This window comes from Rhincodon typus, chromosome 7, assembly GCF_021869965.1.
Source record: "Rhincodon typus isolate 14 chromosome 7, sRhiTyp1.1, whole genome shotgun sequence".
NCBI lineage: Eukaryota > Metazoa > Chordata > Chondrichthyes > Orectolobiformes > Rhincodontidae > Rhincodon > Rhincodon typus.
Window position 1 is genome coordinate 12,564,470 of NC_063338.1, and position 19,510 is coordinate 12,583,979.

The 19,510-nt window shown below is 40.7% G+C and overlaps 1 protein-coding gene across 3 annotated transcripts in view; it reads right to left on the minus strand.

The window, feature by feature from the left end:
* Positions 1 to 18,987, minus strand: part of mdh1b (malate dehydrogenase 1B, NAD (soluble)) — a 39,177-nt gene extending 20,190 nt beyond the window's left edge. For 2 of the 3 annotated variants that reach the window (XM_048599125.1, XM_048599126.1), the window contains exons 1-5: positions 18,939 to 18,987; positions 16,571 to 16,683; positions 13,672 to 13,806; positions 8,224 to 8,366; positions 4,158 to 4,657 (exon numbers count right to left, since the gene is read on the minus strand). In XM_048599125.1, the coding sequence (XP_048455082.1) occupies positions 4,158 to 4,657; positions 8,224 to 8,366; positions 13,672 to 13,806; positions 16,571 to 16,683; positions 18,939 to 18,960 (913 nt within the window). In that variant the 5' untranslated portion in view covers positions 18,961 to 18,987. The remainder of the gene's footprint in view (positions 1 to 4,157; positions 4,658 to 8,223; positions 8,367 to 13,671; positions 13,807 to 16,570; positions 16,684 to 18,938) is intronic. The other variant, XM_048599127.1, reaches the window with a different exon arrangement.
* Positions 18,988 to 19,510: the final 523 nt, after the last annotated feature.

Consider the following 19,510-nt stretch of genomic DNA (forward strand, 5'->3'; position numbering starts at 1 on the left):
ATGCTGCTTGGCCTGCTGTGTTCATCCAGCCCTGCACCTTGTTGTCTAGGTAAGGATGGCAGTTTCCTTCCCTAAAGGACATTAGTGAACCAGATGGTTTTTCCAACAATTGACAATGGATTCATGGTCATCATTAGATTCTTAATTCCAGATATTTACTGAATTCAAATTCCACCATTTGCCGTGGCGGTTTCGAACCCAGGTCCCCAGAATGTTATCTGGGTCTCTGGATTAACAGTCCAGCGATAATATCACTACATCATCGCCTCCCCGACAGATTTGCTTACATTTGAACTATGGTTAGTCACAACTAGATATTTTCTAATCAAGCTGGTCGGAGATGTTATTCCACATCTCTAAAGCAGATGGGACTTGAACCTGGGTCTCCTATTCTATGATTCTCTGATGCCTGGCTCAGGCGTAGGATCAATATCACTGTGCCACAAGAGTTTGCTACAAACAACTAGAGTTGTCCTTAACCATTACTCAGCTGACTGCATGTAAGACGTCGGAGCACCAATTCCAGGCAGACACTCGCTGCAGCTGGAGTGCTATATAGTCAAAAGGCCTTCTTTTGAGAGCAACATTAAACCACAGCCTCGTCTGCCTTCTAAGATGGATATAAAAGATTCACAGGCACTTTTTACAGAAGAGATGGGGATTTCTCCTCACTGGCCTGACCAGTATTTATTCCAAATGGTGATTTATCTCATTGCTGTTGACCGAGTATGCTGTGCGCAAGTTGACAACTATGCTTTCTACACAACAACAGTTTAATCATTTACCATACTTTAATGGTTCTTCATTAAATGATTTGGGATGCCATGGAAGGTGTCATATAACAGAAAATCTTTCTTTCTTTTATCCAATTTAACATTTAACTGCCACAGAGACAACAGCATTGGCAGCCCTTTCCAAAGATCAGCCCCATGAAAATCCAATGAGAAAATCCTGAAGTGAGAAATAAATTAGAAATAGAAGTGATTTGCACTCATAGGCACAGATGACCCATGGGCTGGAGTGTGAAAATTCCTGTTCTAGTAAATCCATTGTTCTGTATTGATGCATTAATGCCAAAATCACACTTATACCCAAAAGCCACTACTGCAGCAAAACAAAGCTCAAATTTAATAAAACTATCACATACAATCAGAATTCAAAAATATTATGGATGAGCTTAGACTGTTATCTAATCTTGGGTTCAGATGGTCGTTATAAATATTGTGAACTTAATTCTCACGTCGTCCAAACTCTTTATTAAATTGATTCCTCCCAACTCACTCTTGGGTTACATCATTTTATGTATAAATCATATGAATCCTCTGATTAGATTTCTAAATGTGGCTCAGTGTCAGGTCTCATCACTCTATACATCATCGGAACCCCTTAATTAGATTTCAGCCTGCTACTCATTCCAAGATATCAGTTATTGGACACATAAGTCATTTGAATCGCTTGATTGATTCCAGTTTGTAACTCACTCTCAGATATCTATTATTCTATACATAAACCATCAAAATTCTTAAACAGATTCCAATTTGTAACATTTTCCTAGGCAGGCAGTTGTGGCATTTATTCAATCATAAACAGTGAACTGGTTAAAATATTACTTATAATTAGTATTGTTTTGAGTTACAAACGCACAACTTCCCATTGTTCCAGCTGTAATTTGTTTGCATGCAATCTTGTTCAGAAGTAAACAATGCAATGGCCTGAATCATTAATTACCTTCTGCATCCTGTTTGAGCATCATGCAAAGTATGAATGCACATTCTTTCTGCCCTAACCAATTTATCTTTTATCAAAAACTTCGAAGACATGGCAGTCAGATCAAAGCAAGCTTGACCATTCAGTTCATGTCAAAGAGTGATTTTGGATACAGATTGCTTACACCGGGAACAATGGAGCTATGCACAATAATAGCTATATCATACAGACAACAATAGAAGGCATGAAAGTGTGTTATAGTATGCACATTAGGGAACTTGTTCTGTTCTAAACAAGGGTCACTAGACCCGGAACGTTAACTCTGGTCTCTCTCCACAGATGCTGCCAGACCTGCTAAGATTTTCCTGTATTGTCTGATTTTGTTTCTGATTTCCAGCATCACAGTTCTTTGGGTTTTTTTTGTTAGAGAGCTTGGAGGTGTGATACTTTGAGTGTAGTGAAAAATTCTGATTGTATGTTATACAGGGCAATAAAAGACTAAGCGAATGATACTTAGAGTATTTGAAGGGCCCTCTAAACCTCCATCTGACAACAGGATGGCTCAACCAGTCTTTCCCCACCACCAACATACTTCTCTGGATTGTTGAGCAACATCTCCTTTGACTCTGCTTATTTCCTCCATTAAAAGATGTTGTTATGAGAATCCTGTTGGCCTTAGCCATGCCTGTCTTTTCCTGGGATACCTGCAACATTCTTTGTTTCTCCCTCAACAATTTTTCCAGTGCATTGCATGCAATTGTGATGTAGCAGTGAATGTTGCTATGGAGGAAGTGAGTGGGACTTATGCTCAGAGGCTTGACCAACTGAGCTCTAGAAAGGGTAAAAAAGGATCTGGAGTTATTTTTTTTAAAAGACAACATAGAAAGTTGTCAATCTGTCCAAAAGAAATCATAGATTATGGGGATTTAGAGTGATACCCATTTTATACACAGGATAATAGGGTTGGTAAAATTATATAAAGGATAACAGAGCTTTAGGTACATGTTAAATATATGTTAAATCAAAATTGATTGTGCGCTAGTAGAAGGCTTTTCAAAATTGCCAAGAATTATAGAACATTCAATAGCAAGTTCTCCAAAGGATAGTAAAGGGTTGGAAAAAATATTGGATAATAAAGTTTGAGAGTTTGGTCTATGAGGGATAAGTTTAGGAGTGTGCTTGAGAGGAAAAACAGGCTATGTTGAAAGTGTCTTCTGTGAAGGACTGTAGATAAAAAATAATGAGTTTTCAGTAGATTATAGAGAGTTCAGGTTATTTGGAAGCTAACAAAGGTTTTGGGATGGGTTTAGTACAACGTAATTAGTAGCTGAGAGGGGTATAGAAGTAAAAGGAATGTTAATATTTACAGAAATTATAATAAAGTATTATAAATGCATTTCTCTTCTCCATTCCTCCTTGTCTCTGGTCACCACTCCATCTTCACTTTCCCATCCTGCACTTTGCAATCCTGTTTAATTTAAATTTATCATTGGTTTTGACTCATTTAATTGGGCTTTTATGTTAGTGAGGGATCTGGATCAGGAGTGCGCTGGCCTGCAATTTCATGCCGCCAGCCTCTGTGTGGGTTTCCTGCCAGTCTCGACTCCGAGCCATGTTGAATGAGGGTAGCACGGGGAAAATTGCCTGCCCGTTACTTGCCTGGCAGTCAGTCAGTTCAGGACAATAGTTGTGAATTACAAAATCTATTAAGTCTTCATTCCTGCACTCACAGGACTTTTCAGTCAGCAAAGTGAGTGACTTAGGTAGGTCAATATGACGGGCTCAGGGTGGGAAGTCGGGGTGGGCAGGGAGAGGGAGGGAGCCTTCTTGCCCATCCACAACAGCTACCAAGTCGTGGCTGGGAGAGGGTCTGGCAGCAAATGTTGGGGTGGTCTGCTCTCAGTGAACCATATCTGGTGCTGGCAAACGATGAGAACATGTAAATGAGAATGCAACCACCTACTGCATTAATTGCCCACTGAAAAGCTTCAACTAGCAGCAAGGCAGCAATATCCATGGGTCTTATAGTCCTGACTTACTGCGGCAGAATCAGAATCCCACCCTATGCACTCCTGCCTCTAGATTTGCTTTGGGGAGGGCAATAAATTCCACTCATAATGGGGATTTACTAGAACTTTGATGAGCAATCTGTTGTATTGTAAACAATAATATACATAACAGTAATGCTCCCAAATCTGTTACACAGAGGAAGAATACTTGAAAAATGTGACTGATGCCCCATGAGTAGGCTAATTTAATAGTTCACAAGTGCAGGAGTCAGGGATGAGCCGTGTTCAATGCCATAAGTTAATACAGTGGGAATCTTTACCTCTTTATTTGACTAAAGGAGGGATATGTTGCCAGCCACGGTTAAAACTCTGTGGAGATGTGCAACTGTAAGACGGAGCAAAGAGGTTTAAAAGAGACGACAAAGAGTAAAATATACTCACCCATTGGATTCACATTCAATCTCCTGGCAAGCAGTGCTTTGGCTTCTCCTTCCAACTGAGTTGATACTGCTATAAAGTTACAGTGATCAATTGCATATGCACTATCCATCAGGAGGTATGTTTTCAAATTCAAGATATAATCACCAGCCACAAGCACACGGGCACTGGGTTTTGCAAAGGTGTCAATCTTAATTGCAATTTCTTGGTAGAGACCAGCCATTTCTCTGTAACAGTCTTCAACTGATTGATCCTTCTCTGGCACAACATCATCAAGAAGAATGATGACCTCAGCATCCATGAAAGCCTTTCTCAGGCTATTTTGCACTGTTACTTTTCGAAGTAGAGGCCAGGCCATATCTTCAATCTCCATTTGTAAGCCTTGTAAAAGACTTAGGGAACCATCAATGTGTAGCAGATGTAAGCTGAGCCCTTGGCTGTGACCAAACAACTCTCCATTTAGCAAGGTAGGGATCAGATTAGTACACGCAGGACACAATGCTCTAAAATATGAAGTAAATCATGTAAGTGAACTAAGTAAATGATCTTCCATTGTCTATTGATTATTTCCATGAGTGATTTTTACTCTAACAGTAGCTGATCTGCATGATTACATTTACTAATAAGTACCATGGATGGAAGGAGCTCTTGCGGGGCAGAGAATAGCATTCTTATCTCTAAGTCCCACTCCAGGACTTGATGGTCAAGGAAGGTGTTTTCATAATTTTGCTCAACATGTTCAATATCAATCTGCAAATCCTTCCAACATACCAAATACTTATGTAGAAAGTAAGAGTAAGAGGAACCCCTAATTAGGCAGGCTTGATACACATTGGTGGTTCAGTAGGCACAGGAGAGACCAAGGATTATGAATGAACTCACCTGTGTAAAATCTATGCAATCAGCATTCTATGCCCAGCAGGCTCCATAGCTATGTGTCACATATTATTTAAACAGAGTATTGAGAACTATTGCTACTTTTGCTGGAAAAGTACTTGTTCTGTATGTACATAAACTGACTGAAGCTTCTAGGAGAGATAGTAGGAACTGCAGATGCTGGAGAATCTGAGATAGCAAGGTGTAGAGCTGGATGAACAGAGCAGGCCAAGCAGCATCATAGGAGCAGGAAGGCTGACGTTTCGGGCCTAGAGCCAGGTTATATGGTCAGCTTCTTTAGCAATGGCTAACGCTCACTTTTTTGTGTGGTATTGAGTTGTGTATATCATGTAGGTTAGACGTTTGACCCCTAGATTAACAAATCTCGTAGGAAGCAACCGAAGGAACAATGCAACTGCCTTCAATGTTCCCAGGCTGGGAAGGGGAACTTGGTGAAAGATTTGGGGTTTGGGTGAGGGGAGTTCAGCCAGGGTCATTGCTCTTGATCACTTGACAATAACTTGTGCTTCAAATGTAGGGGACCATTCATCTTTGAGAACCTGTTTCACAATTTAATTACATGATGAATGAAACTTCAATCCCATTTAGCTGTCCTGGTTGCTTAAACCTTAATACTCTTACTTATAAACATCTATCATTTTCAGCTTTGAAATGTTCAAGTGACTTCCAGCTTTTCTGGAGGAAAGAGTTTCAAATTTCACTACCCATTATGTGAGGAAATGTTACAGGACATAATCCCTGCATGAGCTAGCTCTAATTTTAAAGTTTTTCCACAAACATACAAATTGGGAACAGGAATAGGCCATTGAGCCCCTCAAGCCTGCTCTGCCATTCAATAAGACCATGGCTAATCTGATTATAACCTCAAATCCACATTCCACCCTATCCCTGATAACATTTTTAACCCATAACCTATCAAGAATCTATCTATGTCTTAAAAATATCCAAGTACTCTTTTCCACACCATTTTCACCTCCATTCAAGAGTTCCAAAAACTCATGATCCTCTGAAAGAAAATAACTTTGCCTAATTCCTGTTTCAAATGGGTGACCCCTGACTTTTAACAGTGACCCATAGACCTAGATTCTCCCATAAGGGGAAAGATCCTTTCCACATCTACCCTGCCAAGACCCTTTAGGAGTTTATATGTTTCAATCTAGTCACCTCTCACTGTTCTAAATTCAAGTGGATACAAGCCTAGCCTGTCCAAATTTTCCTCATAAGACAACCTACCCTTCCAGGTCTTAGTCTGCTAAACCTTCCCTGAATTGCCTTCAGCATATTTACATTCTTCTTGAAATAAGTTGACCAATGCAGATGCAGTCTCACCAATACTTGGTATAACTGAAGAATAATCTCCCTACTTCCTTCCCCCTCATGATATATTATTTTATTTATTATTTATTAGCTTTCCTAATCTGCCTGAACATTTTCTGGACTCTTGTTCTGGACAATCCTGCCAGATGAAACAGTTTTGTCAATTTGTCCTAGCAAGCCCTTGAGTTTAATCAGCCTTTTTCTCCTCTACTCGAGGGGACATAAGCCTAGGTGCAATCACACTGACTGTGTGATCAGACACATGAGAATGGTCTCTTGGGCAACACATTGGATAGGGGAACAAGCAGTCATACACGAGTCACCTGCTTTGTGAGAAGGAGGGAGAGGCAGCAGCTATAGTAGTATTACAATGTATTTTAAACATTAATCACGAAAACAATATACAAGCCCAAAAATAGCACCACAATATCAACGTCATTACAACCCTGTAACCAAAACAGTAGTTCTGAAATGGGCTCCCCCTTGTAATATAGACAGTGAAGTTTCTCACAAACAACAACAATCTACAAACTCCAGAATATCATGAATTCCTCTTTAAATCTAGCAGTCAGAAGATTTCTTAAGGATTACATTAGGAATTGGAGAAAGTAATACAAGAGCAAAGTTTGAAAGTTCAGATTAAAAGAAATTGTCAGTGTCTTTCCCCATTGACCACTTTCTGCTTCCATCCAGTGCATATATATTTCTCTAACATTTGCAAACTATCACGTGAGGAAAATAATGCTGCAATGAAATTGTCATGTATTCGCTAATTTGACTTGAGAATACACGTTATAAAGGATATATATTTTAAATTTGTGAATTTATCTTTTGTACAATTAAAACTTAGAATTACAAAGAATTGCCAGTCTATTCAGTGCTATAAATTCTTTGTACTCAACCCAATTAATCTGATTCAAGGTTCATGCACCACACAATCTACCCTCAATCCAACTTCATTGAACCCGATCAACATATCCATCTATGTCTATCAACATATCCATTCTCTCTCATGGATTAACTAACTTCCCCTTAAATTTGTCTAAGCTATTCACCCTATTCGCAAATGCAGTCACAAGTTTCTCATTCTAACCACTCCCTGGGTACATAGGTATTGTCTCAATTCCAGATTAGATTTGTTTATGTCTATCCTTTTATACACATATATGGAGAAGAAGCATCCATAACAGGCCCAGATGGAAGGCAATGCAAAGGGCCTATAAAAATTCAAGTATCACAACCACACAACTCATCAAATACCATCTTTCCCACCTCTGGCATGTTGTGCAGATTTAACGTCAGATATTTAATTACCAGGAACCATAACTTCAGAGTGGAAGAAACTCACCCCGGTCTCAAGGGTTCCTCTAAAGAGAAGTGTTATAGCCTCTGGTTTTGGATTCTCCACAAATAGAAATTCATCTCTATGTCTAAATTATTATATCCATTCACAATTTTAAAGGTTACTTTTAAATCACCCTTCAGGTAAGGAAATGATTTGTAACTTTGAAGCAAATTGTTAATTGTATTAGTTTCATTAGGGGTTGAATTGCTTCAGTGGATTATTTGTTCAACAATTGGACTGAAGAAGTGGAACTTGTCTTCTGACAAATTAAGAATTTGTTTCATAAACAGGGCTTGACATTGGCTGAGGCTTGTAAGTTCTTAAATAAATAATAAAAGTACAATTATGGCGACCAGAAGGTTGCGCTCACTCAAAAACCGAAGCGCATATAGAGAAGCAAACATTCATAAATGTAAAAAGTGTTCAATGGTCAATTAGGAGACAGATGTGTTGAAGAAGTTTAGAAAAATAGATTAATAGTGATGACTATGACAGAAAACAAATACTTACCCACTAATCCAGATTGCCATTGGTTTAGTCTGAATCCTGTAAAGTGCTTCTTCTTCACGCTCACTTTGGTTAGTCTTCAAGTTTTCCTTTGCAATCTTGAGCATAAGTGTAGTCATCATATCAGAAGTAAAACCATAATAACCCTAAAGTTAAAACAAGCAGACAAGTACAGTGGTTGCCTTACCCAGGTTTCTCTGAGAGAATAATACATTTGCCTATTTTTCACCCCTGTTTGTCAAATCATTGTGTCCAGCTTGCCTCAGTGAGGTATAGTTCAAATCCTATTCCAGGGCTTTCAAGACAAAATCTCATCTGACACACACGGTGCAGAACTGAGGGGAAAGTGCACTAACAAGAGATGCCATGCTTTGGATAAGATTTTAAACTGAGCCCCCATTTCCCTCTCAAACAGACTTAAATGATCTTGAGAAATGCAGGAGGATGATCTCAGTGCTTTGACCAACCTTATTCCCTCAATCAACACTACTGAAAGGTTTACCGGCACTTCACTAAATCTAGTCTACTGTATTTGCTGCTCGCTGTGCAGTCTCCTCTACACTGGGCAAATGACACTTGGGCTGGGTGACCACTTTGCGGAAAACCTATGTTCTGTCTGTAAAAATGACTCCAAGCTTCCAGTTGCCTGCCACTTCAACAAACCACCATGTTCCCATGCCGATATTTCTATCTCAGGCCTGCTGCAATCTTCCAGTGAGCCTCAGTGCAAGCTGGAAGAACATTACCTCATCTTCCACTTGGGGACCAGGCAGCCTTCAGCACTCAACATTGAGTTCAATAATTTTAGAGTCTGAACACCTCCTTCCATGTCTTTTACCCACCCCCACACTTCATGCCCTGTCATGACATAGGTTGCTTTCAGCACAGCCAACCCATTTTCACCCACTCATAGCTCCCATTATCATCTGTCTAGCTTTTCTTCCTCCCGGGCTTACTATCAACCATCTCTTTGACTGCCTACATTTTTCTCTTGCTCTGGGCTCCGTCTCCATCTATCCTCTCACTCCTTTGCACCGTTTCCCCCATCCCATCATCAATCAAAGCACCACTTTAGCCTAAATGCTATTAATTCTGAAGAAGGGTCACTGGACTCGAAATGTTAACTGTGTTTTCTCTCCATTGATGCTGCTACCTGATGAATTTCTCCTGTAATTTTTTTTTTGTCACTAAAAGTTTATTTGCTCATTATCACATCACCACAGGATGTCACAGGTGGCTCAGGGGTTAGTACTGCTACTTCACAGCAACAGGGACCCAAGTTCAATTCTGGCCTCAGGCAACTGTCTGTGTGGAGTTCAGACTTTCTGCCCCTTTCCTTCCATAGTCCAAAAAATGTGTAGGTTAGCTGGATTGGCTGTGCTGAATTACCCTCTTGTGTCCAGTGATGTGCAGTTTGGGTGGGTTAGACATGGTAAATGCAGGGTTTGGGTGGGATGCTGTTTGGAGGGTTGATGTGGACTCAATTGTCAAATGGTCTGCTTCCACACTGTAGGGATTCTGTGATGATTCTGCCACTGTTTGTGCGTCCTTGCTCTATGCCTATTGACTTTTACATTTATCGCATTAAAGCAGTCACTGCTCTTCAAAAGTAACATTGTAATATTACTTGGATGCTCTAATGATGTAAGAGACTATATAAGTGAAAGTCTCTCTATAAATCTTTTCTGGCACTGTTATAACAGCATACTATGGAATGGCGTGAGAAAACATTAAGCAAGCCACTACTGGAGAAAATTATACACCAGATCAATAAGAACTTTGGGGTTTGGAACACAGGAACAGGAGTAGGCCATTCAGCCTCTCATACCTGTTCCGCCATTCAATGAAATCATGGTTGGTCAAAATTGATTGGTTGAAGTATCTTTGTCACATAACTTTATGAAGACATACTAATAACCAAAAATGTAATAAAGAATAATCAAGATGGAATTTAGAAAGGAAGGCCATTTCTGATTGACTGTGTTGGCTTCGTTGAAGAAGTAGCAGGAAGAATGAACAAGGGAAATATAGTGGATACAATATATATGGACTTTCTCAAGTCATCACATGGCAGACTCATGAATAAAGTTAAATCATGTGGAATCAGAGATAAGTAACAGAATGGATAACAGTCAGACTAAAAGAACAGCAAGCCGAGAAAGTAGCTATTCAGAATGGCAGAAGGTGGGAAATGGTGTTCCACAAGATTCAGTGCTGGGACTGCCGATGTTCATTATTTACTTAAATAATTTGAATTTATGAGGATGAAGTACAATATCAAAATTTGCAGATTACTCCAAAGTTGTGGATAAAGTTAATCCTAAGGTTGACTGCAACAAAATACAACAGAAATGTTAACAAATTTGCATAATGGGTGTGGAAATGGCTGACAAGTTCCAAATAGAGTAGAGATACAAATCATTAAAACTAGCAACACAGGATAGCAAATTGATTTTTTTTAAAAATACACCGACACCGCTGGGGTTCCTTTCTTGAATATAACTTCAAAGTAGAAAAGTTATGTAGAATTTATAGAGAACTTTTGCATACCACATTTAGAATAGAATAATAGTTCAATACACTGCATTGGCGAAAGTGCAAAGATGACTTATAGAGATGAAGCTGGAACTGAGAGGCTATAACGACAGGAAATAGGAGGACATCTGTGAGTTGCGGGAGTGGAATGCCCCATCTTGGAACCAGACGCGGCGGAGGTGGAGGAATTGGGAGTAGGGGATCGCATTTTTGCAGGAAGGTGGGTGAGAGGAGGTCTAGCCTAGGTAGCTGTGGGAGTCAGTGGGCTTGAAATAGATATCGGTTTCAAGGTGGTCACCAGAGATGGAGACGGAGAGGTCCAGGAAGGAGAGGGAGGTATCGGAGATGGTCCAGGTGAATTTGAGGTTGGGGTGAAAGGTAATACTGAAGTTGATGAACTGTTCAAGCTCCTTGTGGGAGCACAAGGCAGTGCTGATACAGTCATCAATGTAGCGGAGGAAGAGGTGGGGCACAGTGCCAGTGTAGCGGAGGAAGTGGGACTGTTCCACATAGCTTGGGCCCATATGGGTGCCCAGGCCACCCCCTTAGACTGTAGGAAGTGGGAGAAGTTAAAGGAGAAGTTGTTAAGGATGAGGATGAGTTCAGTTAAGCGGAATCCTATTTCAAGGACCGTAACTTCTCCCTTCCGGTGATTGAAAATGCCCTCAACCACATCTCTTGCGTTTCCCGCACCTCTGCCCTCACATCCCCACCCCCCAACAAAAATAAAGACAGAATACCCCTTGTGCTCACATATCACACCACCAACCTCTGCATCCAATGTATCATTCTCCGCCACTTCCGCCACCTACAATCTGATCCTTCCCCACCCCTATCTACCTTTCGGTTTGATTGCTCTCCCTGCAACTCCCTCGTCCACTCCACACTCATAACTAACCCCACCACCCATGGCACCTTTCCCTGCAACCGCAGGAAGTGCCACACCTGCCCCTACACCTCCCCCCTCACCTCCATTCAAGGCACAAAACAAGCCTTCCATGTTCACCTGCAAATCTGTCAAAATGGTCTACTGCACCCGCTGCTCCCGATGTGGCGTCCTCTACTTCGGTGAGACCAAGTGGAGATTCAGAGACCATTTTGTACAGCATCTGTGCTCTGTACACGACAAACAACAACACCTTCTGGTTGAAAGCCATTTTAACTCCCCCTCCCACTCTCTGGGTGACATGTCCATCCTGGGCCTCCTCCAGTGTCACAATGACGCCACCCGCAAATTGGAGGAGCAGCACCTCATATATTCCACCTCAGGAGCCTATAGCCCAATGGCCTAAACATGGATTTCACCAGTTTTAAAATCTCCCCACCTCTGGCCACAGCCCATGTCCAACCCTCCCTCTCATCCCTGCCTCCTTGACTTGACACAACCTGTCCATCTTCTCTCCCACCTCACACACATACACAAACATACTCACACACATACACATACGTGTGCGCGCACGCGCACACACACACACACACACACACACACACACACACAAACAGATCCTCTTTCAAATACACATTGTCTCTCACACACACAAACCACTCTCACGCAGATCCTCTCTAATTAACACACACTGTCTCTCAAGCACACACACGTGAATCTATAGGGTGAATTTGTATTTGACTGACTGTCTATAAATTGTGTGTTTTTTGAACAAAATAGAATGTATCTGCAATGTGGTGTTTTATAAACTCCTACTTTCAAAATAAAACTAATCTGAGTCCAAACCAAAACACAAACAGATTCTAAACAAGGCCTCATACCTAACATGCGTTGTCTGACCTAAAATGTCACCTCTTCTTTGCACTAATAAAACCTTTAGTTCTCTCAGGACAGTGGCTTCAAAGGAATTTGGGGATTTACATATACATATTAATCAATTAAAATCTTCTAACTGATTAAAGATTTAACAGCATCTGAAATTTGTTTAGTACATCCTCATCAGTGGTGTGACCCTTTGATCTTTAACAATTTAAATTTTGTATCTGATACTACCTCTCTTGCTAACACCTGAAGAAGGAGTAAGATTCTGAAAGCTTGTGCTTTCAAATAAACTCATTGGACTATAACCTGGTGTTGTGTGATTTTTGACCTTGGACCTATCTAGTGATTAAAGCATACAGCACTGTTGAGTATCTACAGAACAGGCATTGTTCTTATATAGGAAGGTTTACTGCATGATAGGAATAAATATGAATACATTTGGTCAGACATATTTTCTAAGACCTTAGTGAGCAGGTACATACAACTCTCTCCAAAAACTAGACTAGATTGCCTTGTCTCCATTCACAGACTGTAAGTGACATCATCATGTAACGTGAACATTGATCTCTTCAGAATTTATCTAAAATTATATCAACTTTATGTAGCACTGAATAGCTGGTGGCTCTTTTCTCCAAAAAAAAACAGAGACCGAGAGGTGACCTAAGATTAGAGGTCTTTGAAATAATGAAGGAGCTTGATAGGAGAGGAACATGGAGAGCACTTCCCAATTGTTTGGGTATCCAGAATGACAGGTCCTAAATGTAAGGCAATCACTAACGTACCAAATAAAGAATCGAGCAGAAATATCTTTACTCAAAGGGGTAATATTGTAGAATTTGTTGCTACACGGAGTGGTTGAACAGTGCAACATAGATGCATTTAAGTGGAAGCTAGTTAAATAAGTGAGGGAGAAAGGAATAGAAGGATATGTTGATTGCATTAGATGAACTAAGATGGGAGGAGGCTTCTGTGGAGAATAAACACTAGCATAGACTAGTGAGTGACTTGAATGCATACGTTTTCTCCAAGTCTGTATTCTGTCTGGTTTCGTAACACAACTTATACACAATATTAATATATTCTGATGTTCCATGTCCAACTTTCAAATGGAACCTGGGGAAATGGAGTATGTGTTTTATAAATCCTACCTGTGCATACTCCATAAAGTCATTGAATCCACCCAATAGTAATCCCTTTCCTCCACGGTCCACAAGTTCTCGCCATATAATCGGGGACCGATGATGTACCCAGCCATTTTTTTGACATAATGCTTGAAGCCATGGCTAGAGAGGGAGAGAGAGAGACAAGCATGAAGACATAGACTTCTTGATTCTCAAAGTCAAATGCAGATATTTGTTGCTAAGATAATGCATACTGTTAAAAAATTCTTCTGAGTTCTTGCCTAAAGACTGGTCCAGCCCACAGTGCCCTGACCTCAACTAAAGGTGGGGTTACCCTCCCTCTTGTCGCCGAGCCTTCAGCTCATAGCCTCTGCCAGTCACTGACCCTTCACATAATTGCAACCTCCCTATATTATTTTGAAAGTTATTTCAATTAGCAATACAGGAATTTAGCAATGTTAGGTATTTCAACTGAGACAATATAATGCTTTATAGGTCCCACACAACCTAACTACAGCTTTTATTTCTGTATTAATTGGAAATTCTGATTTGCTTGAAATTGCTTGACCTAAAATTGCACTTTTCAAGGAATCCAACCATAATTTTCATTGAGGATCTATTGCATAAAGTAATCTCAAAAGGCATCAATACTTGGTAGCTTTCTGAATTAATTTCCGTGACAACTTATGGACAGTTCTGTACATTTACGTTCACTGAATTCAATTAAAGATGCAATTCATATACAATTAACACTATGCAGCTGCTACCTATGTCCTACAAGGTGGAAGAACTCTTGGGTTGACACATAATTTGATGGTGGGAAAAGCCATTCAGGCGTATGTGATAGCACTTTCAGATATAGAGATAAAGAAGAAAAAGTTAAAAAAAAGAACTTGTGTATTTGAGAGATGGTGTTGAGGAAGTTTCAGTGAACTGCTTCCTTTGTTCCTATTGATACTTCCTCCAAGTGGCACAGTATGGCTACAAGAGTTATGATTCTATTGAGTCATAGTGCAATGCAAACCAGGACTTATCATTAAGGGGTTAATATGATCTCGGACAGTGAGGCTTTTGTCACTAAAATGAAAAATGGGAGGCTGGTTATTCTTGGCTGCCTAGGCAAATCACTGAACACATTGTTTCCTCTTCCAGTTTTCCAGCACGCTCAAAAGTCACATCTTACATATGGTGAAGTTAGTTCTTACCCTGTGCTTGAAGAATCATCTTGTATTTAAAATAACTTAGTAGCTGGAATATTAATGAATACCGTGATACTAACAACGAAGTTCAGAACAACTGAAGGCGCTTTGGATCCTTGTAAAATATTGACTTTGACAATTTTGCCTGGCAATCACCACCTTCATATACTGGTACTCATGTAAGTGGGGTTTTAAGTCTCAAAGATTCTCAAGGACAATGCCATATATGACATTTCTTCTCATAGATGGTTGTACTTCTCTAGCGGCTAGTTCTTGTGTACCGCAAGTCATTGGAATGTGCTGGCTGATAGATGACACTCTGCATGCCTTCAAAAAGGTGTTGTGCTGGTTTTTGACTGGGACAGAGAACATTGCGTATCTTGGTACACACTTATAGATATTCTTATAGGTACACTTTGCTGCCAAGGTGGAGTGAGTGAATGTTTAAGATGATGGATGGGCAGCCAATCAAGTGGGTTGTTTTGTCCATGATGGCATAGGGTGAGATTATTTGGCCAGTATGTTAACGATGTTATGATTTAAAACTTGCAGCAAGAACTTACAAATACATTGAATACATCTACCTATATAAATTCTGACACTGTAATGTCAGTTTGTTACCATAACAGATCAGAAATAATACATATATATTTATATAGTATCAGAATTTATGGAGCGGTATTAAAACTGCTCAACCTTAGCGTCTTGAGTATCAATTTCTAAATTGCAAAATTCTGAAAAATGCCCCCTGAAGTCATCAATGATGATATTTCCCACCTCAGCTTTCTGAAGAAATTTTATGAAAGCTTGTGAACAGTTCTGTACACTTACAGTCAGTGGCAATTTGTACCAAAGGTACACAAAGGAGACCTTACAATTTGCAGAGAGGGAAGACTTTCATCTTATTGCTCCATACTAACTTGGAATGCAAGAGAAAAGACAGGATGTTGAATTATGGCTCCTTCCTAGAAAAATTGCCTTTATATGTTGTAAAATTATTTTAAAGACAACAGGGCCACTAAAACATTACAAAATGGCATTCAACTCCAATTTTGTTTATTTGGTCCAGTATGGACATTTTGTTTTAGATTTCAAAAATATACTTTATTCATTAAATTATATATATACTTAATCACTAAAGCACTTCAGTTCTGTACAAGAAAACAAACAAACGAACATTGGGGTTTGACCCTATCCGACAAACAAAACCAAAGGCATCTCTTCCTTGTACAAGATTATATTTACATATATTTGAGGTACCGGGAGGGTCTGATAACTGAACAGACCCCCATTTAACAAAAACAGAAGTTGCTGGAAAAGCTCAGCAGGTCTGGCAGCATCTGTGAAGAGAAATCAGAGTTAACATTTTGAGTCCGGTGACCCTTCCTCAGACCCCCATTTAACTTCAGCAGCGAGACCTCAGGCAGTGTTCTTTTCCCCACTGCACCTTGGTGGCAGCTGCCCCAAGCTTTAGTTCTTTCCATGTGCCTGAATTACTCAGAATTTCAGGATCTTGGATCCACTACAGCCTCATCTCACCTACTCCTTTTAAGTATATCACTGTTCCATTGTGTTCAGTACCAAAACTGGCACCAAGTAAAGTGCACCAACTAAACTTCATAAACAATAAGATTCAAAGTAACACAAATGTCTGATCTGAAATACAGCCAACTTTTTTTCAGTAATATTGAAACAGCTTCTCTGCTTTCCAATCTACAGTGACTGACCTGCCAATCGTCAGGTGGCTGGACAATCTTAAAGACTCGGAAGTCTGGCAAGTTTTTCTGAAGATAATCTGCCAACAGTTCTGCCTTGGCATAATAAGGGCAGTTTGCCTTACCTGCAAAAACCAAAACACATCAAAGTGTATCTAATATTTAAATTGCTGCAAGAACATCACCATAGGACGGAAAAAGTCAATTGATCCAATGTGGCTGTTTAGTTTCACAGATCAACCTCCCTACACATCTTCTCTCCACTGACCCTCAAACCCTTCACTCTCCCTCATTCCATCAAGTTGTTCCTTGAATCCACTTACATTGTCCACTTCAAAGGTTTTTGCCTATTCCAATGATATAGCTTTGGATGGAAAATTATCTGCCACGTTTCCGACAGTGACCACACTTTGAAAGTGGGGCTGCTAAGCATTTTGTGATATCTTGAGTTTGTGCAAGGTGCTAAAAAATTCAAGTCTTTGTTTCTTTTTGGCCAGCTCATAAAGGCAATAATCCTCTCTACTTGTCTTTCCTAAACCTGAAGACACACAGGGTCACAGTTATTGGAATACAGTTTCACGAGCACTGGAAGGATCTTTGCTGAGCTATCTGTTATTTATGACTAATAATACTATTCCCTTCTAGTCACACAGTTAAGCTGCATTTTAGAGATGTAGGCATAGATTCTGGCAGACACTCTAAAGCAGTACTGAGACAGTGCTGCACTGCTGGAGATGCTGGCTGGAGGCGTCAGAACAGACATTAAACCAGTGCCTGCCCCCTCTGGTGGTTGAACAAAGAAATGGTGGCTCAGTGGTTAACACAACTGCTTCACAGCACCAGAGACCCGAGTTTGATTCCAGCCTTGGGTGACTGCCAATGTGGAGTTTGCACATTTTCCCTATGTCTGTGTGGGTGCTCTGGTTTCCTCCCACAGTCCAAAAATGTGCAGGCTAGGTGGATTAGCCATGCTAAATTACTCTGTAGTGTCCAGGGATGTGTAGGCTAGGTGGATTAACCACAGGAAATGCAGAGTTACGGGATAGGATGGGGGCTTGGTCTGAGTGTGATACTCTTTGGATGGTTGGTGCCCACTTGATGGGCCAAATGGCCTCTATTGGGATTCTATGATTCTCCTTGTGCACTGGGCTGGCATGAATCTTAAACAACTAAGAAAAAACATACTTACTTGGTTATTTATCCTATTACTATAGCCTGGTTGGGAGCAAATTAGCCTCAATTATAACACTACATATAACTCAACAGTAATGTAGAGCCTGAAGCACAGAAACAAGTTGTTCAGTTCAAGTGGTCCATGACAGTGCTTTTACTCGACACGAGTTTCCTCCAATTCATCAACAAGTTCTTTTGCTCTTTCCCCCTTCCCGCAACCTCATGGACTAAACCGACTTTTTCAAAAATTAAAAGACCCTCTGGGGATCCTGAGAGGCTGTGAGTGGTTCTAGTACGCTATTTCTTGGCATTTCTTCACATAAATTGTAAAATGTCAATTCTCTCGCTCATCCTTTTCATTCCAGTCAACACCACTTAGCTGAGCATTCAGGACAGAAACCCTTGCTGTCCATTAATCTCCCCTGCCACCACCTCCTCTTTGCGGTGATTGTAATGAGGTCAGCCAGGTAGGCATCAGAGAATATGGGTTCCCTGATTAGGGCTGTTAATCTGGTCCAAACAGGGAGCCCTGGCCGAAAGATAAAAGCAAGAGTGTCGGACATCCTGTTCACTCTGAGAGCTGGCTCTGAGGGAGCTGGATCAGTGTCAAGGACTTTCCACTGTAAATAAAAGGTCACTTGGCGACAGGATACTGGCCTCTGTGGAGTTATTTCACTCCCAGGTCAGGGGTTTTGACTGAGGCCAGTAGTCAATTACAACCCAGGGCGCAGTGGGGAAAGACCTCAGCCTAAGGTCTTTTCTGGCCAAAGTATAACAAGGGCCTGTGAGGTTTCGAGATCCCCTCAATGTCTTTAATGGGAAGGCAATTAGTTTCCTTTTTATGTTCAGGAAAGTGCCTTTTTGTTTCTTTTTCTGTCGCTGTTGTTGCAACTGGATTGAAGGTGTAATAAGGAGTGTCAAAATCCCACAGTATTTCCTGCAAACCCTGTTTTGTACTTGCTTTATTTATTTATAGATGCTTTCAAAAATACACTTCATTCATAAATTTAAATAAAAAGATCTTATTATTTGGCCACTTTGCCCCTTATCTCCCACCACCACCCACCACCCCCCCCACCCCGTGCCCTCTCTAAGATTAAAGCTGTTATTTAAGATTACCGAATCTATAACCCGAGCTCAGGCCGATTTAAATTTTTTTTTTGTTACATATTTTGATTAATTTCACACGGAGCTGCCTCCGACCCACCTGCCACCACGAACTTGGCCATTGTTGTTGTTTGTTGTTGTTGTTTGGGGCGTTGCTAGGTAACGGGAGCGTCCGACCCCGAATGGCGGCCGCACCCGGTAGCGCCACCCCCCGCTTTTTCTCCCCGGGCTGCAGCCAGAGCCGCAGACAGAAGGTTCCACATTCCTGTCCTTTTGGCACCTAAATAGAGAGAGATGGAGGGGGAGAGAGAAAAGAAAACAAAACCAGATACACCAGTCAAGCTTCAGGAGAGATAATAATAATAATATTAAGACTTTAAAGCTGTGGTTTTGGCACACCTGGGATATCTGAAGGAGATAAAGGATAAGAACAAGATATGTCCATAGATCAAGCAGTGGAGTTATTGCTGAGCTGCTCCTTGATTCAGGCACATTCAATCACAGGATGAGAGCATCGCTGGCTAGGCAGCATTTATTGCTCATCCCTAATTGACCAGAGGGCAATTAAGAGTCAACCACATTGCTGTGGGTCTTGAGTCACATGTGGGCCAGACCAGGTAAGGAAACTGCCATCCTTACCCTGTCTGGCCAGAGCTGCGCAAGAACGAAGAG